General features: G+C 38.4%; 3 protein-coding genes across 13 annotated transcripts in view; 1 reads left to right on the forward strand and 2 right to left on the reverse strand.

The window, feature by feature from the left end:
• LOC121931083 (NADH-cytochrome b5 reductase 3-like) overlaps positions 1-3710 on the forward strand; it is a 29691-nt gene extending 25981 nt beyond the window's left edge. For both annotated transcript variants that reach the window (XM_042468380.1, XM_042468379.1), the window contains exon 9: positions 1180-3710. In XM_042468380.1, the coding sequence (XP_042324314.1) occupies positions 1180-1352 (173 nt within the window). In that variant the 3' untranslated portion in view covers positions 1353-3710. The remainder of the gene's footprint in view (positions 1-1179) is intronic.
• A 3038-nt stretch (positions 3711-6748) lies between these two features.
• REP15 (RAB15 effector protein) lies at positions 6749-15605 on the reverse strand. Its single transcript, XM_042467162.1, has one exon. The coding sequence runs from the start codon at positions 9929-9931 to the stop codon at positions 9221-9223; it is 711 nt and encodes a 236-aa protein (XP_042323096.1). The 5' UTR covers positions 9932-15605; the 3' UTR covers positions 6749-9220.
• A 153-nt stretch (positions 15606-15758) lies between these two features.
• The window catches only part of PPFIBP1 (PPFIA binding protein 1), a 133563-nt gene continuing 122652 nt past the window's right edge, over positions 15759-26669 (reverse strand). For all 10 annotated transcript variants that reach the window (XM_042467161.1, XM_042467158.1, XM_042467160.1 and 7 more), the window contains 7 exons: positions 25580-25668; positions 22623-22745; positions 20447-20572; positions 19480-19668; positions 18626-18805; positions 17144-17209; positions 15759-16110 (listed from right to left, as the gene is read on the reverse strand). In XM_042467161.1, coding sequence (XP_042323095.1) covers positions 16024-16110; positions 17144-17209; positions 18626-18805; positions 19480-19668; positions 20447-20572; positions 22623-22745; positions 25580-25668 — 860 coding nt within the window. In that variant the 3' untranslated portion in view covers positions 15759-16023. The remainder of the gene's footprint in view (positions 16111-17143; positions 17210-18625; positions 18806-19479; positions 19669-20446; positions 20573-22622; positions 22746-25579; positions 25669-26669) is intronic.

Raw genomic sequence — 26669 nt, forward strand, 5'->3', positions numbered from 1 at the left:
TGTGTGCCCATATGGCTGTAGAAAGACAAGATTTGTATCATTTTCTTTCTGGAATGTTCTTTGTATTTGAACCCTCTTATTGTACATTTCAGAGATACTATTCCCTCAAAAAACATGATATTTTCATTATCAGGAACTGACTGATTACTTTTAAAATGTCTAGTGGCAAAATATAATCTCAGTCTTATTTTGTACGTTTTATTATCAATTTAACTGTCCCATTTTAATTATGTTTTGTTATGGTATTGAATTGTTTTATGGTTGTATGCAAAAGCTTAGTCAGCAAATGTTGAATAAACCTGATGATGGTGATGTCCCTATAGCCACACACAAAGTGATCATTTGCTGAGACTTTCGAAGATCCTGACAGACTTCAGTAGATGTTGTAATGGAGACATAGCTAGATGCTTCTGTGATACCCATTCCACTTTCTGGGGAGAAATGGCCATGAGCAGAGCGGGTTCAGCAGCTATACAATAGTTCCGGCTGATGGTTTTGGCTGGCTCAGAGAGAAGGGAATACCAACCTCTGCCACAATAAAAAAAATAGACATAGGTGTAGGGGTGACGTACCCCTGTGTATGCCATTAATAGGATGCCAGCTTCTAAATAGGGTTCTAATAAAATTACGTGTTCATAAGTACAGTCGTCCTTTCCCTTACGCGGGGGATACGTTCCGGACCCCAACGCGTAAAGGAAAAAACGTGAATGCTCAAGCCCCATTCTAATGAATGGGGGGTTGTGCCTGCAGCAGTGCGGTGGCAGCACGCACACCACGGGAGCACACGCCATTGTTTTCTTCCGGCACGTGCCTCCCTTCTTTCCGGCGCGGCTTCCAGCATATGCTGAAAGCCGCATATAACATGGACACACTGTAGTTTTTAAAAAAACTTTTAAAAGCAGCGCTTCATGTTGTTTTTTAATGCTGGCCAGCTGAATTGTCCTCTCTTAACTGTGCTCCTCTCATTCCAATGTTATTGTTACCTCCAAAGACACCAAGGCTTGGGTTGTTCTGTTAGGCTTTGAACTCGATTTGATCTGCTTTTGCTACTCCCCTCCCCATTTTTCTGTCTTATTTTCACTATGCTGATGGTTGAGTATAAATGTGTGTCTTTTCTGCTGTGTGTGGAGGGAGATACCAAAGAGCACTATAACTAACAGAAAACTTTTCAAAATGCAGAGTGGGATTACAGCCAAGGATTTGTGAATCAAGATATGCTCAAGGATCACATGCCGCCGCCCCAAGATGACGTTCTCATTCTGATGTGTGGCCCTCCTCCAATGATTCAATATGCTTGCATTCCCAACCTTGATAAACTGGGCTATTCCAAGGAGATGATGTTTGCCTATTAAACTGGATTGGAGACAGGATGAAGTGGGATGTGTATATGAGGGGAAATAATGGAAAGAAGCACTTTGAAATGACAGGGAACAAGATTAAAGACAGAGGAAGTGACAGATGTGCAGAGGTGTAGCACTATATACAAAGGGGCTACCACGCTGAAATTTCTGTAGGCAGGTAATTGTGTTGTATATGGCATTTTTAGCTTTGCTATGCTATTAAACCTGTAATAAGGCCACTGGATTATGTTTAACTCCTTTAAAATGAATAAAAAATTTAGCCAGGATCTTGGCATGAACAGTTTCTCAACTATAGATGTGTGTCTGATACCAACTGTTAAGCAGGTATAGGTGGGGAAAATGTTTTCCTCTTGCTGTACTTGCCACAAAGCTTTAAAAGGAGAAAGGTAGGGATAGCTGTATTGAATGCACACTATTCATTAATTAAAATTTCATTATTGCCTTCATTGGAAGACTGACGGTGAAATTGTATGCCTGATGCAAACACTTAAAGAGAAACTTACATATATTGAGAACATAGAACTAAATTATCATCTCATGAAAGTGTCTTCTCCGTTTCTCTCTTGTCATTCCCAAAGGCAAACTTTGTACACAAATGTTCCTTAGTTCTTCTCACCCTTTTTCTTAATTCATGTGATCCGAAAAGAATGTATGACACTGTAGTATGATTTATACAAATAAACTCCACAGATTAAGTTCCTGTGTATTTAATTTGGATATTATTAGTCAGTCCATGAATTCTGATTATATAGAATAGAGTGTGCTACCTATATTTTCTTTACATGTAGTAATTTGTACTGTTTTCTTGAAAAGATTTCATACTATAAAAAAGAAACACTTCACTGTATTTGGCTTCTGCACTATCTTTTAAACAAGCTTTCACAGTTACAGTGCTGCTTCCAAAAATGTGAGGGAGAACTAAAGAAAAACCTGCAAAGAAAATCAAGAAAACTTCATTTCAGATTAGTCCAATGTATTTTCTTTTCAGCGTTTTGGAGAGGGGTTAGTTGCTAACGTCTGGGCATCCATGTGTTTTTAAAGTGAATTTTAGTACCTGTACTCCAAAACTGATAGAAGTTGCAGTTATTTCCAGGCTTCTTCATTTTTATTGTTGTTTCTTAATTTAGGGAAGGGGAATATCTCCTGGTAATTTTTTCCTACACCAATGAAAATGAAATTAATTGAGAGCTATGCATTTTAAAAGTGCCCTTGAATATATCCCATTCATTTCAGAAGGGATTGTGCAGGAGGACTGTGTTTAGTCACAGTGTTATGCCACAAAGAATGCTGGTGTGGAAACGTAGTCTAGATGTGATTCTTCCATATGGAATAGAATCAGATGGATTACTTCAAGAAAGAGAAAATGTAACAATTCAAATATTCTAAGTTACATAAGCAGTGGGGAGAACACATTTCAGATGTTCTAGTAAAAACCTATACCACTGAGTAAACAGTGCAGAAGAACAAGTTTGTGCCTTGGAAGACTTACTGGCCATGTTACAAATTATGCTAAACCATAGTTTAACTAAGATTAATTTTACAAATTCATGATCTGTTTTCCTCCTGCCCTTTTTCTCAACACCTTCTAAATAAGCCAGGGACAAACCATGGTATTGGCTTTGAATGTAACAAGCAGCCACTTAAAAAGCCACCTTCTACATGCCAGCAACAACTCACAACTTCTAATTGTGGTTGGTTTGCGAGCAGGGTTCAGACACACACAAAAAACCAGACTTTAACATGCCAAAAGTTGATGCATCTGTATATATGAACCCTGCTAAGAAATGTGAGGGCAGAAATCTGATGTTTTTTATCCTTGGCATTCTAGATGCACCTTGAATCTTTGTTTTCTCCTGTGAAAGGAATAGGCTGCTGTAACCTGTAAGTAAGTTTTCTCAAGGCCAAGTGTGCAACTTGCTGTTTTAAAAAGTCAATGACAGGGGCAGGGGAACGAACTGGTTTGGAAGAATACCAAAGAGATCTAGATGGATGCCCTTTATCTGCATTTATTCTTCACAGAGTTGCAAATGGCACCCCATGTAGTTTGGCTCTGAGTGTTTTAACAAAACCAAAAGGGGGAGGAACTTTGGAATGGTTCTGCACTAATGTGCATAAATTCCTTCATTAAGATTTTGCAGCTAAAAATAAATAAGCAAAGTAATTAACTTACCTTTTTGCTTCATGTTTGTATCACTCTGGGCAGAGAAGCCTCAACTTTATTACATGTACTCTTGATGTTTCACAACTATCTCAGTTCACACAAATGGTTTTGTATTATCCTGCCTAGTCAGCTCCCCTCACCCCAAATGTTTGTGGTAGAAATAAATAAAAAAAACTTTGCTTACCACATTTCATGGCTTTTCTCTTGTCTTTTAAGGGCTTTTTTATTTCAGAACTTTAAAAAACCATTGTTCAAAGTGGCTCACAAAGGAGAAAGCTGAATCATAGAGTTGGAAGAGACTGCAAGGGCCATCCAGTCCAATTCCCAGCCATGCAGGAACTCTCAATCAAAGCATCCCCGACAGATGGCCATCCAGCCTCTGTTTAAAGACCTCCAAGGAGTAAGACTCCACTACACTCCAAGGGAGTGTATTCCACTGTCGAACAGCCCTTACTGTCAGGAAGTTCCTCCTAATGTTGAGGTGGAATCTTTTTTCCTGGAGCTTGCTTCCATTGCTCTGGGTCTTAGGTGTCTGGAGCAGCAGAAAACAAGTTAGCTCCTTCCTCAATATGACATCTCTTCAAGTATTTAAACAGGGCTATGAACAATTGCTACTCCATGCTAGACAGATTAAGGACCATCAAAATTCCTCCTGCTTACATTTTTTGAAATGGTCTAAGTATTTCAGGCAATCCTTTTGTCTAGGAATTAGTTTGTATTCCCATGGGCTGGCTGGTTCCGTGTTAAGGTACAATTCACAAAACAAGCATCTTACTGTAGAATCCAGGTTCCTCCGTGCATCAGATTGCTACTGTATGAGTACAGCTGGAAGATAAGCAGGGCCAACCCAAATTAGAACCTGAATGTAAGATTACCAGCAAATACCAGGTGCCATCGTCTATATTTGGGGGGATGAAACTGACAAAGCCACCTCTGAGCAGTCCATGCCTAAGAAAACCCTATGAAATTCATGAGGTTGCCATAAGATGGCAGGTGAGTGGAAGGAACATGCACCTTTCAGTCATATTTTACACACATTTCCCAATAAAGGAACACACCCAATGAGTGCAGTGTACATGACTGCCCTCGCAGATCAGCAAACATTGGCCTAAATGTAACTGATAGTCCCAACTAAAGTAGATCCATTGATTCGGCTGCTTTGGGAGTCACAGTTGGATATAGGCCATTACTTGCTTGCTGTGACAACTGAGAATTGTCTGACTGCCAATAATTTCCTACACCTCCCCTTATCTGTTTTGCAGCTGTCAGAAGAGGAAATGATTTGAGGGTGTGAGTCAGGCTAGCAAATATAGCTCTTTTGCTGTTAGCTTTTATATTTTTAGACAAACAGATTTTGAATGACAGCTGTTAAGCTATGCTGCACCTTGACCGCCTAAACATAAGACTATTGACTTACACAGCGATTAAGCCAAACGTTTTGGCTTAACAATAGAGGGAAAAGGGGTATAGAGCCAAGACACTGCCTGCCTGCAGCAGTATGTTTCTATTCATACCATGATCTCCTGGCGTCTGCTACTTTTGAAGACGGCACGCCGACGCCTCTCACAAAAAATCCAAAGATCAAGTCAAGGCTTTTCATTTTCCCAGCAGGTCTTTGTATAGTCTTGGCAGCAAGGGAGGAAGCTAAGAGGGCAATTAGCAGTGGCTTTAAGTTTATATTTGATGGTTCCCCTTCATGGATGTACCATCACTTTTATGAGCAGAATGAATTCTTATTGAGAAAAACAGGCACTTGAATTTTAAAAAAAACATTCGGCATTTGAAAGCAATTACAATCAATGATATTATATAAAAAACGGGACGCACTTTCCAAAGATCTCCCTATGTGCCCCATAACCAGTTTTCTTTCGGCCAATTCAAGTCATAACCTTCCACTTGGAACGGATGTGAGCAATTGCATCGACCTATCACTCAGCTTGGGTGCAAAACACTGTAACTAGTCACCAATCTGTCTCGACACTAGCCAATATCTGTAGGAAAAGGTAAGAGTGTACAACCAACAAGATCTTTGGTCCTCAGAAGCAATGCCCTACTATGTGAGCCTTAACATTCAGCCAGGATATGCTGTGCTTCGCCTGTCCTCCACTTGGGATGGGCTTGGGGGGGACAACAGTTGGGCAGCACTGTACTGCTTTGATCATCAGCACAGAACATTTGATTTACTCAAAAGCTCAATACATATTTGTTGATCACACTTTTAAAATGCAAATGTTAACTCATAATCTTAATGCTTAAGTTCTTTTCAATTATTGTTAACGCCCTATTACATTTTTATTGCAGGCAAGATCTAGAAGTAGATCTAGAGCAGGTTATACTTGGCATCTTGCAAGAATGCGTGTTCATTTTCAGGAAGATAGTCCCTATAATATGCAGCATTCAGAAAAGGCTTTTGGCCAATTCAGTAGAATATTTTCTGGGCATTTAACCCGTCCCTTTGGGATCAAACAGTTGTCCCATGCAGGGACTTTGATCATCAGAGTACAAATTTCTGTTGCAGCTTTCTAGCAAAAATAAATCAGTTTTTTTTGTCAAAGTCCTACATCATTTGAGTCTTCCAACTGATAATAACCATACATTCCAAGTTCTTTAAACAATGTTTGGTTCATGAGAATCAAAACAAATTAGAAAGCACTTATTTAAAGTGGAAGAAAAAATGAGACAAGGCCTGTTAAGGACAGCCAAAAAATAAAGCTCTTCGGTCACGTGGAGGTATGGTGTTTCAATGATGCATGTGTCCTAAGGTCCAGAAGTGCACGAAAAGCCACGCTCCAGCCTGGAACGTGGCTTTGGTGGGCTCTGGACTCTTAGGACGCATGCATCATTTGAAAAAATACCCCATGTGACTCGAAGCAGCTTTATTTGCTGTCTGTAACAGGCCAAATCCCACATATTGTACAATGGTCAAACAGTTTTTTTTTTTTTAAAAGCGATTTTTTGGCTATCTATTGGCCTTCTTCAAGGCTTTCAATTCCGAAATCTCTGGAGTTACATCTGCCGCTCTAGAAACTGGACTTTGAGATTAAAGGAAAGACAACCATGACAAGTAAGGAAGATTAGACAGAATCTTTTTCAGTGCTCACAATGCAGGATACTGCTGACAGGAGTTATTATTTAACAGCTCCCCTGCTTAAGGTGCAGAAAGAGCATTATATATACAGTCGGCCCTCCACTTTCATGGGGGATCCATTCCGGACCCCCCCCCCCACACACACAAACACAGACTCACAGATATTCAAGCCCCATAGGCTTGAATGGGGCACATGCTCATGAGAGGACGCAGGGCCCGTGCCACAGGGGCACACCCCACTGAAAATAACGGAGGCCGCCCCAGTAAATATTCAAGACCACAGATCTCAAGTCCATGAGAAAGGAGGGCTGGCTGTATACCCCCAACAAATAAGTGGAAAATACCAGCTTTTCTGACAAAGGAAACAATTTTGCCTCTTGGACAAGCATATAACCATATCAAAAAACGTTTATTTTATGAACAATGCTGATAATTTGGAACAAGTACTAACCCAGAGTATGCCCTAAAACTCCATAGTGGATTTCTATTCCAGAAGCCTTTTATAGGATTGATAAAGGAACAACAGAGGAATGGTTGACGTATTATGATCTTTTACAGTTGGAGAATGGTGAATTCAGATTTAAGACACAGGATGAGGTAACCAAACAGGTTCAATAGTACCGGGCATAGACAATTATAGAAAAGATGTAATTTAGATAAAAAGCTACATGGTATGGAATTAGGAAAACAATTAATTTGAAATTAATCTATGCATATATGATGAGCATCTGATTGGAAAAAAATATGTTAAATTGTTATTTCAAATTGAGCTTGCAGAAGAACAGATTATATGATTAAATGGGTTCAAAATTTTGGCTATAATATTGTTCTGGAGAAATGGGAAAATGTGGAAGATAGAATTTAATGGCATATGATTTGAAATATTTTTTTTAAAAATGATGTGTAGGTCATACCAGACTCCAGTAAAAAAAATCTAAAATATTTAAGAGGACTAAGAAGCTATGTTGGATGTATGAAAAGCAGACTGGATCGTTTTACCACATGTGGTGGCTGTGTGATAAAGCCAGGAAATGAAGCACTTAATGCAAGACATGTTTAGAATTGAAATATATTTGAAACCAGAATTGTTCTTACAGTCAGCCCTTGGTATCCATGGGGGATCCATTCTGTACCAAAATCTGTGGATGCTCGAGTTCTGTTGTCCTCAATGACAACACATGCACATGACTGCACTGCCATTCAGGACAATGGGGTTTTAATGGTAGTGCATGCACATGGCTGCACTACCATTAGGGACAGCCCCCATTGTCCCCAGTGATGTGCATGCATCTGTATGACCATTTGGGGCAATGTCACTTCAATAGTGGCATGTGCACGTGGCCACATCGCCATTAGGGGCAGCCCCCATTGTACCCAATAGTATATACACGGCTGCACTGCCATTATGGACAAGACTAAATCCTAATTGTGGCATGTCACTGTGCATGCACCGCTATTGGGGGCAACATGAGCTGTCCCTAATGGCAGTGTGGCCACATATAGGCACTGCCATTGGAAACAACACGGGCTTGCCAGCCGCAGATGCTTGAATTCATGGATGGTAATTCTGCAGATTCTGAGGGCCAACTGTTATTAGGAATGCCAGGCAATCAATCAGAGATCTAAATTATAAGGTGGTACATTACATGATCATGGCAGCAGGGCTGCTTTATGCTAGTAAGTGGAAGAGTATGGAAATGCCAACAAAAGAGAACATGGTAATGCAAGTTCCTGAGATGGCAGAAATGAATAAATGGATGAATAAGTTATTCAAAGCAGATGAATAAATTTGATAATATCCTAAAGTTTGGATATTTTATAAAGAGAGAAGTAAAGACGTGAATGTTGATTGTGATTTTTTTTACTTCTTAGGTAGGAACGTGTTTATTTAAGTAGTAATATTGCAGAAGAATATGACTGATACTCATGTCTTTAAGAGTGCTGGAAGTTTATAGTTTGTATTTGTCGGGCAGAGACTAGGGGTTGTGTTGGTTTGTGTGTGTGATGTAATGTGTAATGTGTATGTAATAGCATAAGTCAGAGATTTTTAAAAAGAAACTTTAAATACACAACTATTAGATGCAGAGCAAAAATTGCAGAGGGAAACCCTTAAATCCCAGTGTTTTTAGAGAAATCTGCTAAGTTCTCTCAGTATGCCAATCCTGAAAGAAGATATAACAGTCCCTTTACATCTGGAGTGTCCATTAAATGACTACAGATTTTACAGCTCATTATAAAGCCTGTGGCACATTTCATTCATAAGTGATTGCATAATACATGATGTACAACTTACAGTTCAAGGGTCCTTGCTTTACTTCCAAAGCGGAGTGAGCTCAGTATTCAATATTTTAGCAGTCTGGTGAGCAGATACTCAAAAACAGAATTCCCTTAAAACTATTTTTAGTGGAACTTTACTAACTGGAAAATCTGTTCGGTTGAATGTCTGAGTGGAGACACATAGCATTGGATTCCTTCACAATGAACCATACTGGCAAAAAAAAGAAAGATCTTAGGCGGATTTTTATAAGTAGGGAACAGAGAAAAGTTGCTGGAGCACCAAGGCTTGTGAGCAATATACTAACAACCACTGAGATTGGGATCTTCAGAAGGCTAGAGGAAATTAATGTAAACTTTACCTACTTCCTTCAACCCATTTTTCTTAGCGAGGCAATGTTCCAACAACTCTCTAGTAGGGAGGAAACTATCAGTGGTCAAAACAAATTCTCTTAGCATGTCCTCCCCAGACAAAAGGCTTTTCCGTTTCTCCTTTTTGATGCTCTCTAGAAGAACTCCTCGGATGTCTTTGGGCTTTCCGGGAACTCCAAATATGATGAACAAGCCAAGGCAGTCACGGCCCACCAGTGTGCAGAATTCTTCCAGTTTTTCAAACTGGGTCTTATTTCGGAAAAGCTCATCAGCTAACATGGCCTCTCTGTCACGGCCTATGACTTCGACGCAGCCGTTGGGAAGATCAGCCATCTGCAGAGACTGCACAGCAATCTGTAGCCTGACCTGCTTGTCGGCTCCTGACAGAGTCCAAACCCAGTTGACTCCAAAAAGCAAGGACTGCTGCTTGGTCATCTTGCTGGTTGTGATACGTTCTTCTACCCCTTTCTCAACACAGAAACTAATGAAATTCACCAGAAAAATCTCATTTAGGGTATCAGTAGATGGGTGGAATTTGCTTTGTGGGTCTTCAAATCCAAGATATTCTTTCAGCTTCTGTGATGCATAAACCACTCCTTGGCTAAAAACATCACATATAACCAGGATGTCAGCCTTGTTCTCTTGGTTTGTTTCCTGTGACACCTTTTGGCCCATCTTCTTTTCAGTGCTTGGGTTTGCATGCAAAATTTCTTCAGCTCAAAGTCTTTTAATCAGCTTAAAAGCATGCAATGCTTTTATTTCCTCACAGCATTAGAGAAAGAAGGGGAAAAACTCTTGCCAGAAGCAAAGCCACACTATGCAAAATGGTCACAGGCAGCTTCCTGATTATAGGCAAGGGAGCTCTGGGTGTGCCCTGTTCCAGCATAGAAACTAGTTCAACTGGCTTGGTCATGCTCATTTTTAAAGTATCAAGACTTCTTTTGTGTTCACGCACTTTAAACTCCCTTTACTGTTAACACTGGCATTGGCAAACTTACTGTGTTTTTCTTCGAAGTTATAGCAGGGGTGGTGATGGTGAAAGGAATAGGTTCTGAAAGCAGCAGTTACCTGTTGAGACAACATAATATAAATTTCATGAGGAATCTTTGCCTGACAGGCATATGCTTTGTCCAAACCAGAAAGTTTAAAGTCACCAAGAGTTTTTTTAAAATAATTTTTATTAATACTACACAAAACATACACACATGTACTTACATACACATATAAATAGAGGGACAAACAAGTACTTACATAAACATAAAAACAATTGAATAGAAATTTTTACTTCATTCTATCCTACTTCTTCCAGATCAAATAGTCACTTTGTCTGTAAAGGATCCTAGATTTTCTCACACAATCTACATATTCCTTATTTAGTCTCTATACATTATGAACATTTATATTTAATATTAACAATTCCTGAGTATATTATTTCATATTTTCCCTAGTTCATCTTCTTGCAAGGAGAGAGAAATAAGAAAAAATAAATGGATAGATAGACAAGAAAGACAGACAGACAGACTATTTATCTATACAGATATAAGAGGAGGAAGGCATGGGAGAAGAAAACACAAAGAGTAAAGCACTACTTTAAAAAAAACTAAGTAATAATCAAATAATCAGATATGTATCTCAAGTATATATCATTTATCTATTTAAACAAGGTTCAACCTCTCTTATTTCCATATAATTTAGAACAGCTCCAATCATCTTCTGTATTTTTCCTAGATGTTTCTCTCATAAACGCTGTTAGAATGTCCAAATCCAAAGCTTCTGTCAGTTTATTTATCCATTCCTCTTCAGACAGAGTTTGTTTCTTTTTCCAATACTTTGCAAATAAGATCCTTGTGGTGGTCACCATATATAATATGAGACAGCTTTTTTCCATCTTATTGTTTATCTTACATGTCATGTTTAGCAAAAAGATTAAGGATCAAATGGAATATTAATTTGTTATATTTCTATCATTAATCTGTGTATTTTCCTCCAATACTTTTCGGCTTCTGGGCACTTCTACCATTTATGGAAACCCTTCTGGTTTGTGGCATTTCCAACAATCAGTGTTGCCTATTTTATATATTGCATTCAGTTTAGGAGACATATACCACTGATGCATCGTTTTAATGTTTTCCTTGTAGCCTTGACACAATGTAAAATTATTGGTGATTTTCCATGTTTTTTCCCGACTTTCCAAATCTATAGGTTTCCTGATATCTTGCATCCATTTTATCATAGTATGTTTAATACTTTCATTTTCCACATCTCTCTTTTTAAGAGTCTTATAAAATTTTGCCATATGTCCTCTTCCTTTATCAAAGAATGTCAAATTTATCTCATTTTTTTTCTATTGTAAATTCTGCTGAAAGTTTTAAGGAGTATCTTCGTGATGGAAATTCTGTGCACATTTATTTTAGATGTAAGCCCTAGAAATCCAGCAGGACTTAATGTCCAAATAAACATGCCTAGTCAGCAAGAGAGTGAGAAACATTATCTTAGAAGAGCTTGTCAGGCATATGCTGAATTCAATTGACTTTTGGTATTAAGTCACTTTTTTTTAAGTCAAAATTTTGATGACGACTCCACTTTGTTGTTGTGACCTTTAAATCATTTCCAATTTACAGTGATCCCAAGGCAAACCTATATGGGTTTTTCTTGGCAAGATTTGTTTTCCATTATCTTCCTGAGAGACCAAGAGTATATGACTTGCCCAGGTCCACCCAGTGGGTTTCATGGCCAAGCAGGGAACTGAACCCCTGGTCTTCAGAGTTGTAGTCCAAAGATGACTCTACTACCCTAATACTAATTAGAAAGTAACTAGTATTCATAATATCATCCATAACATTGTCCATGTAAGGTTGACTATAGGAGCCAAAAGGAAATGTATCACTCGATTTCCAGTGCTCTATGACATTTTTAAGTTGTAATAGTTTTAACTATGCTTATAATTCTACACATTTATAGCTACAGCACTGGAATCGGAAGGGAAATAAGGTCCTCTCTGCTCTTCAGCTGACCAGTAAGGAGTAGCTAAAGAGTAGAGACTGGGCCTAATTTTAATCTCAATCATGGCACAATAGGCAAGGAGGTTTAAAGTCCTTGTCCATTGCACCATGACTGGGATGAACATTATATTGAAAGAGAACCTGAACGGAGAACCACATGGACCACACTGGGCCTGAAGATGTGCACTTACCTCATAAAGCAAAACCATCAGAGGGTACATGCTCTCAGCCATTCCACTATCACAAAGTAGAAACTCAGATGAAAAAGATTGAGAGTGCCTCTATACTGAAGAAATAAGGCAGTTTGACACCACTGTGTTATAGTGACATCCTGTGGAATCCTGGGACTTGTAATTTTGCAAGGTCTTTATCCTTCTCTGCTTACATTTCACATCTTAATTAAATTGTAAGCCTGAGGGCAAAAACTATCAAATTCACAATTTGTAAGCTATCTTGCGACACCTTTTTGCTGAAGGTCAAGGTATAAATCCTCTAAATAAATAAATAAGCAAATAAACAAACAAACCATATAAAGCATTAATTTAGAAATGCAGATTAAAAATAGGACATCACTAAAACAAAATCCATTATATAAACAAGTCAGCTATCAAACTCTAGCTGGAACAGAAAAATCTTTGCTTGATGGTGAAAGGACAGCAAAGAGTGAGCCAACCAAAGCCCCCTAGGAAGAAAGTGCCAGAACTAGGAGCAGCCCTGGAGAAAGCCCTTTCCCACATTCCCACCAAATGGGCCTGTGAAGGTGATGGGACAAAGACAAGTGCCACCCCAGATCTCAAAAGTGTTTTATGGAAAGATTCAGGTACATAAACCAAAGCTATATAGCTACTGATCATATCCAGTACCTTGAATTGTGCCCACAATCAGACCAGCAGCCAGTGAAGCTGTTGTAACAACGGAGTCATTTGGTCCCTGTAATGATTAACAAACCAAAACAGTTGAACAGCCAGAACCTAATCCAAAACTGGATTGTTATCATTACGGTAAAAACTTTCTTTCCCCCCTTTTTTTTAAACAACAAAGAAATAAATACCTAGAGGCATTTTATTTCTCTTAATAGATATTTATTTATTTTAACAGGGCAATACATATACACTTGCATTGACCCCTTTGTACACATGCAACCCGGTAAAATACCGTAACGATATTTCATGTGTGCACATTTACACTGACCACTTGGCTTAATGATGAGTGTTTTATATTACTCTTCTTTTCCCAAATCCCACAGAAATAAACCAACTAGCAAAATGACAACCAAAGTTAAACCAATTTCAATTTACACTATGATTTTTTTTAAAATGAGAAGTCTGATGTTTGTTGTCCATACATGCAAAATTTCAACAATATAAAATAAAACTTTCCCATCATTGTTTGATGACTGGTAGTTCCATGCGCACTGGCAATCATCCTTGATCCTCTATGCATATTTCAGTATGTGATCAGTTCTTGCCAGAGCAGCAAAGCCAATTTCTATGTGTCAGACACCATGTCTTGTTAACATCATGCCAGTGTGAGTCATATCTACATAACAGATTCCTTGAAATGAATGGAACTTGTTAGTCACAACTAACTTCAGTCTGATCAGTTTCAACAGATTTACTCAATACTGGATTAACATCAGATTTAGCTTCCTATATATGTCAGTTGATCTTTATTTATTTTTTCCCCAAATTGATCTTATGGGGCTGCTGGTAAATGCTCTGGGTTTTTTGCTTTTTCTATATAGGCACAGGAGGTGAGCTCCTTAATTCATAAATACATTTTTCACAGTTAATGATAAAGTAATAATTGTACAATGAGTGCTATCTGCATTCACTGCTCAGGCACCAAATGAAATGTAGTAATCGAGAACAAGTTTATAGAATCCGTGTTACTCTGGACTGAGAGTCCACGTTGAGTATGTTGGATAGGATCCAACAGGATCCTTCTGATGACAGAACTACTTCCATCTGCAAACTGAGGTCAGGAAACCTCCCTGAGCAGATTTTCAGGTAGCACTGAGGGCCTGTTGCAGGGGAATGAGGGTCCCACTATGCAAGCAGTCACCCACTAACAGAATGTTGAAATTAGGCCATTATAATGACAACTGTAAATAAATGCATGTGAAGCAGCAGCATTTTTTCAATGAAATCACTCAAATTTCATTTCTGGCTACAGGTGGAAGATCACAAGTTTTACTGACTCGCCTGTCATTAAAAATGATACTTCATTGCAAGCAGAAAGCCAGCAAAAAAAGCAGGACTTGATGCCCTTCTTACATGGACAGAAAGCTTTTTTTGCAGAGGACATGTATATTCCCCCAGCTGAAGTCTGAAAAGGGACTGTAAGGGAACCCCATGCCACAAGATTTAGCTGGATGGGTTGTTTGGCCTGACGTTGGCAGCCACCACTAGTAATACCTGAGGACATGCCAAAAACTCAGCTTCACGCTCCAGCTTGGATTACTATTTGGATCCAACACTTCTGGAGCAAGAAATTGGCACCTGCAGTATGAGCAATACCTTTCAAACAGTATTTCCACATGGTTGCAACATCATCTTTTAATATAAGCAATAAATTAGCTTTCAGTATCTAAGAGTGGCACAGAATGAAAAGAGGGACCAGTCAAATATATTCTGTTGAAAGCTTGGCCAACCTTTTTAATTCAAGTTTTTGTTTTTTTTTTAAAAAAAGGCAATACATGTTGTACTTTATAAAAATGAAGTATAATTATGAGTCTGTATGTTATGCTATAATCAGCTGTACTTCAAAGGCAAGACTTAATACTGTAAAATAATGTGGCTTGGCTAATGTTCCTTTCCACAGAATTTTTTTCCCCATAGAAATTTAAAGAAATCTACTGTAGGATGAGAACGAAGAAAAGGACTGCACCAAAGTGGCAGGTTGTTTCTCAGTTTAAAAATTTGAAATTTTCAACATCATGCTTGCCATGGAATATATATATGAATGGATCCTGTTTTAAAACTGGAAAAGGGACAGTTCAGAGATGTTATAAAGTTGCAAAAGAGTACCACAGTCTTCATTCCTAATATAAGAATGCAGGCATCATGTAAGGAGGGGAAAAGTACACATTATCAGTCTGACATCTCCAGTAACCAGCTGGTTTTCAAACTGGAATACTCTTTAAAAAAAATCATCACCGTACATCACAATATAAAACTTTTGATTTGCATGTACTCAATACATTTTCTTTTCTTTTTTAATAAAACTTGTATAAAAAAATAAGACAAACAGGTTTTTGATTTCAGGGACGGGGTGATTTGTTATTTACTTTTCATCTGTTATTCAGATAGGAAATCAGGAATTCCAAGGAAAATTTGTTGTTGTTGTGGCTGAAGTATCTAAAATGAATACTGATTTCAGATCTATAGCTGTTTTTATTTTCTTTTTCTATTACATGAAGAAGAAGAAAAAGAGAGAATATTTTGGAGATAAATATTGTGGCACATTATGTGCAGGAACATTATGGCAATACAGTCATATCAATGTGATGCTCTAAAATATATACAAGTTTCTACATTAGAGAGAAAAAACATATGTTTTCCCCACTTGGGTATCTGGAGTGTCCCTCCCTCCCTATTTATGGCAAGTTTTGTATAGGCACCTCTTGTCTTCAAATTCCCCTGAAAATTATCAGCCTGAAGCAAAAGTAATCCTAAATTACATGATGCACTGTATCCATCACATATAACAGTGGCTGGCACTCCAAGATCTATCACAAAACAAATGGGTTCACTGTTGACACTGTCACACATTCGAATCTTCATCTGTCATACTGGTGCTCGGTGACCGTGCAGCAAAGTCTTTGAACATTTCATCTTCCTTTAACATGTGCTGAAAACAGAAAAGGGAAGAATTGGAATGTCTGCTGAAGCCCAAGAACAAAGGAAATGGAGGAAATGCAATCTTAATGGAAGTGAGTAAGATGTTTCCATATTTCCGAAATGGCAAGGAGGGAGAGCCTGGGCATGTACTGTAACTCAGTGGTGTAAATCCTGCTTTAATGCAAATGGTCCCAAACAACTGTAAAGCAAAGATCCCAGGAAGAAGGTATATTACAAATCAGAGACTATACCAAGGCTATAGGATTAAAGCCTTAGTTAATTTATTCTACTGAGGCATGAGGAGGGGCTATAATTCTGTGATGCTTTGCAACCAGAATGTCCTAGGCTCAAATGTCCCTGTCCCAAGTAATCCCAGTTAAAGGCGTTTAATGAGGATAGGAAAGATCTATAACTGAGGTGGCCACTGCATCCAAAGACATGCAAAAGGAGAATTTTGGCAACAGGGCAAGGACAAGTTAAATAAAACAGTTGCACTGGGTATATACTTTATGCAATACTATTTTCCAAATTTAAAAAATGCATTTAAAATCATACTAACAAAGATCACTTTGCACTTTTTGCCCTATTCATGTTTTTTTATTCACTGTTTCTACAATCAAATTTAACAAAAAGTCTCTTGTGTGTGGAATCCAGATATTTGTGCGTGTGGCATTTTAATATCAAACTGCTTACAGGCTGGATTCTCTGCAGCAGCCTTGTACTGTAAGGCTGTGCAAAATGCACTCTGCAAAGGGCAATATATCACAGATGCAGTGTCACATGAGATTCTGGATTGCAACACAGATTTAGGCGCAATTTCATTCAGGTGAAAAGCAGCTGCTTCCAACCTGGCAGAACCCTATTAGGCTCCATGCTAACTGAAGATCAGCCAAGACACTGTTGAAGATCAAATTATAAGTCAAGCACACTTTCCAGTCTGCCTGGGGAACACTCCTGCTCTATAACATGCTACTGGGGAAGCTCTTAAGACAAGAGGACTAGTCAAATCAGAACTACCATAGAATTAATTCTTAAGGTCTTACAGTCAAGTTGTTGATGCCTTCAGAGAATGCTCCTATTTGCCTCACGGTACCTTCTGAATCTTCCATCTATAGAAGGAAAGAATTTGGTAATAACTATTTACATAAATTAATCCAGTTCACTTATAAATTATTAAGTAATGCAGATACAACACCAAGAGCATTTATTTGGTTACAGCAAAACTTTAAAATAGTTAAATGCTTTCCTAAAACCCTACCCAGTGCTTTAGTGAGATGGCAAGGCTACCAGAAGATTCAAGAAGAATTAAGCATGCTAGTGGCTCACTTGTGTAAGCCAACTTTACAGTCTTTGCTGCTATTTGAAAAAACCCCAAACAGAAAGATCCATTCTTGCCCCTGGGGCCTGCTACCTGTGCACAGATGTCAAATAACAACACTCAACAGATGAAGCAGCAGTGCAAATAACTTAGGAAGCCAAACAGAGCAAGAAGCAGTACCAACAAGAGGCTGCAGCCAGATCAAACTATTGACCAAGCAATTTTGGAGCATCATAAAAAGAATATGCCGTAGCCTCATAAAATAATATAAAATAAAAAGAGTAAAAAATAATTACAAGGATATTCCACAAAAATCTCTTCAGAAGCAAGCATTAAGCTGACCAGAGAAATTATTGGCACCTGAAGGTCGATAATCTATTTAAAGAGGGAGAAAAAGAGCTAGAGACTGCAGGATAGCAAACAGAAGAAAGTCAAATGTTAATGTCTTTAATTGACTGAAGAGTCTGCTATGGGAAGGGAGGGCTGCAAATGTTGACATTGGGAGCCTGAGGAACTAGATATGGAAAAAGGGATAAGTGAGTTGCAATAGAAAATGGTGTTGTGAAGAGAAAAATAATAGTCCCATCTAGATTAGATCCACTGAATAAATGGAAACGTGGTAAGTCAACACTACCACAAATTCTATAATTCAGTATATTAACTCTAGTTGAGATTAACAATCGGATTCGTCTTGAGTCTCACTGGGCTGCCTTGCAACCACTCACCCTCTTAGAGGGTTGTTCTGACAGTAAAATGGGATAACTCAGTGCAGAGCACTTTGAGCAGGGATGTCCATATGTTGGACTTCCAGCTCCCATTAGCCCTAGTTAAGCTGGCCAGTATCAAGAATGACAAGAACTCGAGTTCAACCTCACTTGGAGGGGGAAAACTCCCCATTCCCACCTTGACGAAGAGGATCTATACATGTGAAGAAAAAAAATCAGTTACATCAATTAATTTGACAGCTGGGAATTCTAGAACTGAAGTTCTTTTATTTATTATAACCCAAAATCCGAGAGCATGTTAACAATTCTTACACAAGTTTCTCAAGAGTCAGATACTTAATAGTACTGGCACATTACAGGTCTGTTTAGCAAATACAAATTGAGAAACACCGTAATATCAAGAAAGGGAGAGAGTTAATAGCACACACAAATGTAATTTTTTTAGCACAGCACTACATGACATTTCAACTCGTGACCCTTACCTGCTCCAGTCTGTCCAGATCATCATCATCATATACTCTGATATCTAAACCTGGCTTAAACCCTTTCCTTGATCCAATTCCTGATGCCTGCCCCAATTCCATTGGGCACACGTACTCTTCCCCATCATCCTGCTTCTTCTTTCTTAAATTTCCAAAATTACTAAAAGCAAGTTTCTTTGGCTGAAAGAGAATGATTAAATAATTCATGAACTACTTAGCAACCAGGAAATGTATGGTTTTGGGAGTTTGGGGTTTTTGGCACTGACAAAATCATGTTTATTTTTTATTAGTTTTTCTAACAGAAAGGTAGAATAAATGCACACAAAAAATCAAGTCAAAAGATCACAGTTTCCTCTAACATACAGTTAAATAAATAATAATAAAATAATTTTTTTAATTTCTATCCCGCTTTTTGCCAAGCAATCAATACAGTTATTACAGAAAGCTGGTGGGGAAAACTATCAGACATAGTGGTTACCATTTACCAATCATTTACAGTGTGTCCATGTTATATGCGGGTGTATTTTATGCGGCTTCCAGCATATGCTGGAAGCCGTGCTGGAAGGAAGAAAACAATGGCGCACGCTCCTGTAGTGTGCGCCCTGCGCACCGTCACCACACCATCACGGGCATGAGCCCCATTCATCCACGTTTTTCCCCTTATGCAAGGGGATCCGGAACGGATCCCCCGCGTAAGGGAAGGGACGACTGTACCACATTTTCATGTTTTCTTCTACAAATGCAAGGAAACTAACTACAGATTGGTTGAGGAACACCTTTGTTGCTCCAGAAATACCAGAAAAGCTGACTGACGACTGGAGTGTATAACTGTATTTCCAAAGCACTGACAATACCTTTACTTTGGCTGTAGCTGTTAAGAGGACATAATCTGGTGATTCCATAGCTTCACGTTTTTGATGCTGGGCCTCCTGACCAATCAGCAAATTAAAGTGAGTTGCCAAGTGCCGCCTTAGCAGTGTCTTGTTTGGGGGGATGTTAAGGAGCTGTGCCAAGGTCTCTACATTGAAACGAGGTTCCAAAACCTGTAGAGCAAAAATGAGATTTCAGAATTCCATTTTAACAAAACATAAAAAAAACCCTTTGTATCAGTCCAAAAATCTGGTTCATCCAGCTTTTAGTGACAAGTTACAAAGGGGCAATGGGTACAACAACATTATGTCTGGCATCCCATTGGGATGTTTCTGTTGTGTGCCTGCAACTCATTTCCAACCTATGGAAGCCCCAAAGTGAACCTATCACTGGGGTTTCTGGGGCTCAGAGTGTGTTACTTGCCCAAGATCACCCAGTGGGTTTCCAACCCTGGTCTCCTGAGTCTCCTGAGTCAAAGTCCAACACTCAACCCCCTACACCACATTGGCTCTTACACCACTGTAAACCGACTAATGATCATGTAAAGTTGAATTGCACTGTTGAACAATGTTCATATTCTCAGGAGCGCAAAATAAACACAGTTACACCACTGAGACCACTCACAAGGGCCATTGTGTAAGGGTCCCAAAGCACAATATGCCCTGATGCACAATGTGCCCCTCTTGAGTAACAGGACATCTTTCACAGAGCCTTGTTGTGCACTGTTGCAATTTGCTAGCATGGTTGTGTATTGTGCCAGCAACGTAGCTCCATCATTACAGAGTTATGCATCGTAGCCTCTGATGCAATATTTCAGCCTGTATTTAGAAAATATTCATGATGGAATTCCTGTGACTTCTAGACACTCTCACCCAAGAACAATTTTTTAAAAAGCATCTATTGTTATATAGAGAATATTTGTTAAAGTGATATAAAAGGCCATGCACTTACCATTAGCCCACCATGAACACCACTCCCTCTCAAATTAGGAGCATATTCTGCAAGATCAACAGAACGCAGCCACTCCATAACCCGATGGTTGGTCCACTGGGAAACTTCTGATGGTGTGATGTTATTCTACCAAGAAGAACCACATTTAACTGCATGATGTATTTTGCACATTTATAGATTTGGATGTTACTACATTAACTCAAGACTTAATGCACTATACTGTCAACACAATTGTTTTTCAGTTCTACAATTAATTCACTCTACATAGTTCTTACATTATTTGACCTTTCAATCTTCAAGTGCACCCTTTGGAGCCTAACTACCTGATCAGTAAACTCACTCAGTGCTAAGATGTGTCCCTTCTGATCTGATATTTGGGAGGCAGGGAGCTGGATGTTTGAAGGGCTCAGATGCAAAGGAAGAAAAATCTGCAGGCACAAACCCAGTATTGTCCAATAAATAGTACAGCATAGCCAGTTTTTTCAATCTGCCCCCTACAATTCCAAATCCAACAACCATAGCCATTAGTTTAGTTTCTTATTTGTTGTTATTGTGTGCCTTCAAGTTACTTCTGGCTTATGGTAACCCTAAGGCAAACCTATCATGTGATTTTCTTGGCAAGATTTGTTGGCAAGAAAATGGCAAGAGGGGGTTTGACCTTGCCTTCCCCTGAGGACATGTGACTTGGCCAAGGTCACCCATTGGGTTTCATGGCCAAGCTGGGAACTGAACCCTGGTCTCCAGAGTCATAGTCCAATGTTCAAACCACTATGCCATGTAGGCTCTTGTAGCTTGGCTCTAATATGAAGAAACACCATTTAAGAACCATCTTTATCCACCAAATGCCTTCAAGCTCACTTACTTCAAACTCAGATCTAGTGAATTCAAATAATGGCTCATGATCACAGCTCATGTGTTTTTTCAAATTTAGTTTTTGCAGTACCAGAGGTTTTAGAAAGGCATGGGGGTTGAGGGGGTGGGGGGCTGACAGAGGCAAACCCTGGGTCACATCTCAGGATGGTAAGTCACAATTTGTGGGGTGCAGACAAACAGGAAGTAAAACATGACATTCAACACAGCAACTACATAATATACTTTTCTAAGAGATTAATGTAAAACTAAACTAAAATCCCTATCTTTGTTTATCCATTCTACTTCTAAAAGTTGTCCACCTTCTAACCAAACATGTTAATATTTGACTCAGGTTAATATTTGGCAGACCTTTCTTTTCAAATAGGGAGATAAATAAGTTATTGAAAAACAAGGCACTGAAAGTTTTTTTTAAAAAGTCATTCACTTTCTTCTCTCAACTTTAAATAAATGAGTTTGAAGTAAGTGCACTTTGAGGAAAATCTCACATTTTTTTTAGTTGGGAAGATCAGAGGGAAGAACTAGAATCAACATGTATAAATGACAAGGAAGCACATTTAGATATTATGGGGACCTTTCTAATAGTGAATAGTGTTCATCACTGGAAAAAGACTGCTTCAGGAGGTGGTAGACTCCCCAACAAATGAGGTCTTTAAGCATCTGTTTTGTTGACTCCTGCACTGTTGGCCTCCAAATTTTCTTCCAGTTCTAATATTGTGTAACTGCTAATAGTGGAGGTAGCATTTCTATGTATGAATGGTCTCCCACATTTTAAAAAAATCTGGACATAGAAAACTAGAACATCATGGAAAAATCTATGCTTGATTTCCATACACTGGGATTCTTGAAGCAAGAAGATGTACTATTATCCACCTTCACTCTCAAGCAACACAGTCCAAGAAGAGCCAGATAATATAACAGCTAGGTGTCACATCATATTTTCATTCACATCATAGAAATACTAGTTAAAAATGCTTTCAGAAGAGGTCAAACATAAAAGGGAAGCACCAAGAAAGCACCCACCAAACATGTCTGGGAAGGCAATGGGATTGAGAGAAAAGCCTCCCCCAAAATCCTTAATGCTTGGGCAGACTCATATAAAGATATATGATCCTTCAAATATTCTGGACCTAAGCCATGTATAAAGAGACAAATCCATATAACCAAGCAGACAGTGGCAGGAAAGGCTCAAGATTCTCAAAACACAAAATTTGCAGATGATAAAACTGAAGAAAACACTAGCATTGAATGTCTTAACATTCTTTATGATAGATCAGTAATATGCGTCAGTACTGGAACATCTTACCTCATCCGAAGGTCTCCTGCGCAGACAGTTGGGTTCAAAGTTATTTATTCTTAAGACTTGAATGGCACGTTTAATGCTAAGGTGGTGAAGGACACTCACAACTTTCAAAGATAATAAGTCATCCTGCAAAGGAGGAGAAAGAAAAGGAAGGAGAAAGGAAAGAGACATTAATGATTTTTTTTAAAAAAAAAAAGTAATGAGAAGCCCAGAGGAGTAAGACACCAAAAGTTGACTTCTTCTCTCATGACAAAACTCAAAGTCTTGTGGTTCCTAGAAGAATAACAGTGTACTGCAGATAGGAATGCTTGAGGATTTTGTTCAATCCACATTTTTAAAGCTAACTGACCTGATTCAGATTTCCTAAATTGACATACAAATCTGAATGCTGTTTTTTTTTTAGCTTTCTCACTTATCCAACTCCTGCATCATCATTCTCAGTGCCTATTTGCAGACCAATATGCACTTTTAATGAAGTATTCAAATGGTAAATTTTCATGGTATTTTAAAAAATGTAAACCACAGACTGATGATAAAATGGAATAGAACAGTCATTGAAAGGATCTACACTGCAGTTTGATACCACTTTAGCTGCCATGGCTCCATCCTACAGAATCCTGGGATTGGTCAAGGATTCACAGTAGAACAGGTAAAGAAAATGAGGTCCCACAAACATTATTATCTTAAAAAGCCCAATGTGTTTCAGCCTTGCCACATATTGTTCTTCTTCGAGGGCTAATTATAAAAGAAATAAAAATACAAACTGCAGGAAAAGAGATTCCACCTCAACATTAGGAGGAACTTCTTGACAGTAAGGGCTGTTCGGCAGTGGAACAAACTCCTTCAGAGTGCAGTGGAATCTCCTTCCCTGGAGGTCTTTAAACAGAGGCTTGATGGTCATCTGTCGGGGATGCTTTGAGAGTTCCTGCATAGCAGGGGGTTGAACTGGATGGCCCTTGTGGTCTCTTCCAACTCTATTATTCTATAATTCTCTGATTCTATAGTTGTAGTATTGGGGCAACACATATATCATCTCTTAAAACATAATTTCTTAAAAATCAAATAGCATCTATTATCCATATTATCATATACATAACTATTATGTTTTTCCCCCTTATAGGATGGCAGCAACCCAAGCCAAGAGCTGCAGACAGTAAAACATATGGATGTGTGATTCCATGCTCTTCACTCCTTCAGCCTGAGGAAGCGAGAGTAAACATGGCCATCTTCATTTCTACCTGAAATGGGCCATTATTTTGCATGATGAAAATTTTTTCATGGCCTTTTAGATTTAATGCAGTATGATGCATTAATAAAATTAATACTGAACATTAATAAAAAATTGTGATTATTACCCAGCTAATATGTGAGGTCAGAAACATTTATTTCCATGCCTAAATAGGAAGTATGAAACAACATAATCCCAGAATATCAGAAAAAGTACCTGACAGGTAATCTCTATTTACTTGCTATTGTCAGTCATCACATCTGAGAAGAAAGTCAGACACCCTGGACCCATTCACACTACACAGTTATAGTGCTATATTCAGCTTCCATTGCTATGGCAACATTCCATGGAATCCTGGGGTTTGTAGATTGGTGAGACATTAGAAGAGCTCTCTGGCTGAGAAATCAAAAAGCTCCTCTCTAAACTGCAAATTCCAGGATTTCACAGGATGGAATTAGACGGAGATAAATGCACAGCGTCACAGCAAGCAACAGATCCATTATCTGAACCTCATTTTAAGTATCAACAATATGAACAATTAAGAAATCCTATTGCCACATTAATTTCACACTGTAAATTTCCTCCATCACATGTGTTTATTTTTCTTTAGGGGTAAACGGTTCATTTCAACTGAAAAACAAACCAGCAATAGTAGAGCTACTGCCACCGTTTATAGAACCAGCCATCGACACAGAGAATACCCACGAAGAAAAATATGGAACAAGAAATTATTGGTTTCTTTATTATTATCAGGGAGAACAAGGAAATATGCACAGAAGAAGAACCAAGCAGAGAAAAAGACTAATTTACTATTAAAACTTTAACTATTACAATCAACTTGTACCATTGTTCTTCTGCAACAGAATATTTCAATTTCATGAAAGTCACAATACGTATGAGGGACATCATTAGTGTGGTGTTTTTATTCTTGCTTGAACAAGCCCTACCAAATCATTAAGCTAGAAATCCAGAGGTATTTTAAGGCACTTAAAATTACAAGTTTAGTAGTATAATTTATGCAAGATACTTACTATGCGTTACCACTGCACCCATTAATCATGTATGATTGGAAAGGAGAGGTTGAAATGTGTGATTTTAAATTAAATTAATATCCTATGTGCCTCTAGTATTAAATTGGCAGTATATGATAAAAGTAAATAATGGCCTAAATCCAATTGCTATTTCCAACTAGAATACAGTTCTTCTAGTACTGGAAGTACAGCCAAGAAGAACTCTGGAATATGATCACATATTGACTAAGACCATCTCAAATTAAAATCAATGTTATACATATCTTTTGTGAAAATATGTGTAAAAAGTACAGAATACCTTGCATAATTCCTAAAGAAAAGAACACTTAATGCTGTTCACTGCAGGCATAATATTCAGAATAAAAGCCTACAAATTCAGACTGAAGTGTCCTGGTAAATATTTGCAGGCACAAGCTGGCATGTGACCACTTTTTTTTTTCCATAGAAAAGGGTTTGTAGAAAAGGTAGGCTTTGAGACAGGAGAGCTGATAAAAGTGGCACCACACATACAATCTTGGAAACAAGATACAAGAGGCAATATATAAGAATGTACAGAATTATTTTCAGATAACAAGAAAACTCTTGGTAGAACCAGAAGAGTCAAGATGTTTGGCAGGGTTAGGAAAATGCGGGCATAAAGATTGAGGAAAAGAGGGAAATCAAAGCATGAAAAAAGAAGAGATTAAAGCTCCTTTGCTTACGATAGTCATATAATGAAGCATTCGCCCATCCACCTTTCCTTCATCAAACTGTGTCTTATACTGAGGTAGTCCAATATCATCCAGCCATCCTGTGAACAAAAAGAAGAACGGTGACTATTCTCAAATAAACAAATAATTCACGTTAACAGATTCATTTATATGTTCTCACACAGATGAAATGTCTGTTAGTGACATATAATGCTGTGAGCAACAGACTAATTTTATATTTACCCAGTCTTTACTGTTTCTGCAAAGACAACTAGCTCTAGCTTATCACTGTGTACTCCATAACTCATAATGTCTCTGATTTATAACAATCCTGCAAGAGCATGGAAGAAGTGCACAATGAGCAGCAGAGCACAAAATTCAGGATCTCAAATTTCAGTTATTTATTGTTGATTCTAAAACGAAATGGTTGGTCCTTATGCCTATTCTGAAATTCCAGAAGTGAGAAGCCTGTTAATATAAAGCTCAGCTACTCCTTTTGCGTCTCCATGACTTGGCGAAGCCTCCATTAATGCACTAACAAAAACTACAAGTCATGCAAAGTCAAACCAGCTGATTGCCAAAACCAGGAATGCAATCAAAAGGATTTATACTAAAACCAAAAGGAAGAATGAGTGCCTATGCAGAATCAGGATGATGCCCAATGTAGGATCAGGTTAATTAGAATAACAGAAAAAAAACATATTGATCATTATAGGACATTCCATATTGTACCATTTTTGGTGGGCTTGTCTTTTCTTACTTTATCTCCACTACCTCACCAATACACACACCCTGGCTCTTCTTGCTTGCAGTCAACCGGAGCAACATACTGGGGTCCAACCGTACTCCTGTGTCTCAAGAGCTTCTGCTCAGGACCTTACTCTTAATGCTTGGTATTCATCTGCTTTACTGTTACTGACATGGTAATCAAGCAATCAAAGAGAGACAGAGAGATGTTCCAATTTCGAAAGGGATGCTAGGATAATGATGGAGAGTGCCACTGCTTTTTGACTCCAAAAATGCATTATTTATTTAATTAATTTATACCCTGCCTTTCTCCCGGGAAAGGACCTAAGACAGCTCGCATCAAGTTAAGAACAAA

Source organism: Sceloporus undulatus, chromosome 5 (assembly GCF_019175285.1).
Source record: "Sceloporus undulatus isolate JIND9_A2432 ecotype Alabama chromosome 5, SceUnd_v1.1, whole genome shotgun sequence".
NCBI classification, from domain to species: Eukaryota; Metazoa; Chordata; class Lepidosauria; order Squamata; family Phrynosomatidae; genus Sceloporus; species Sceloporus undulatus.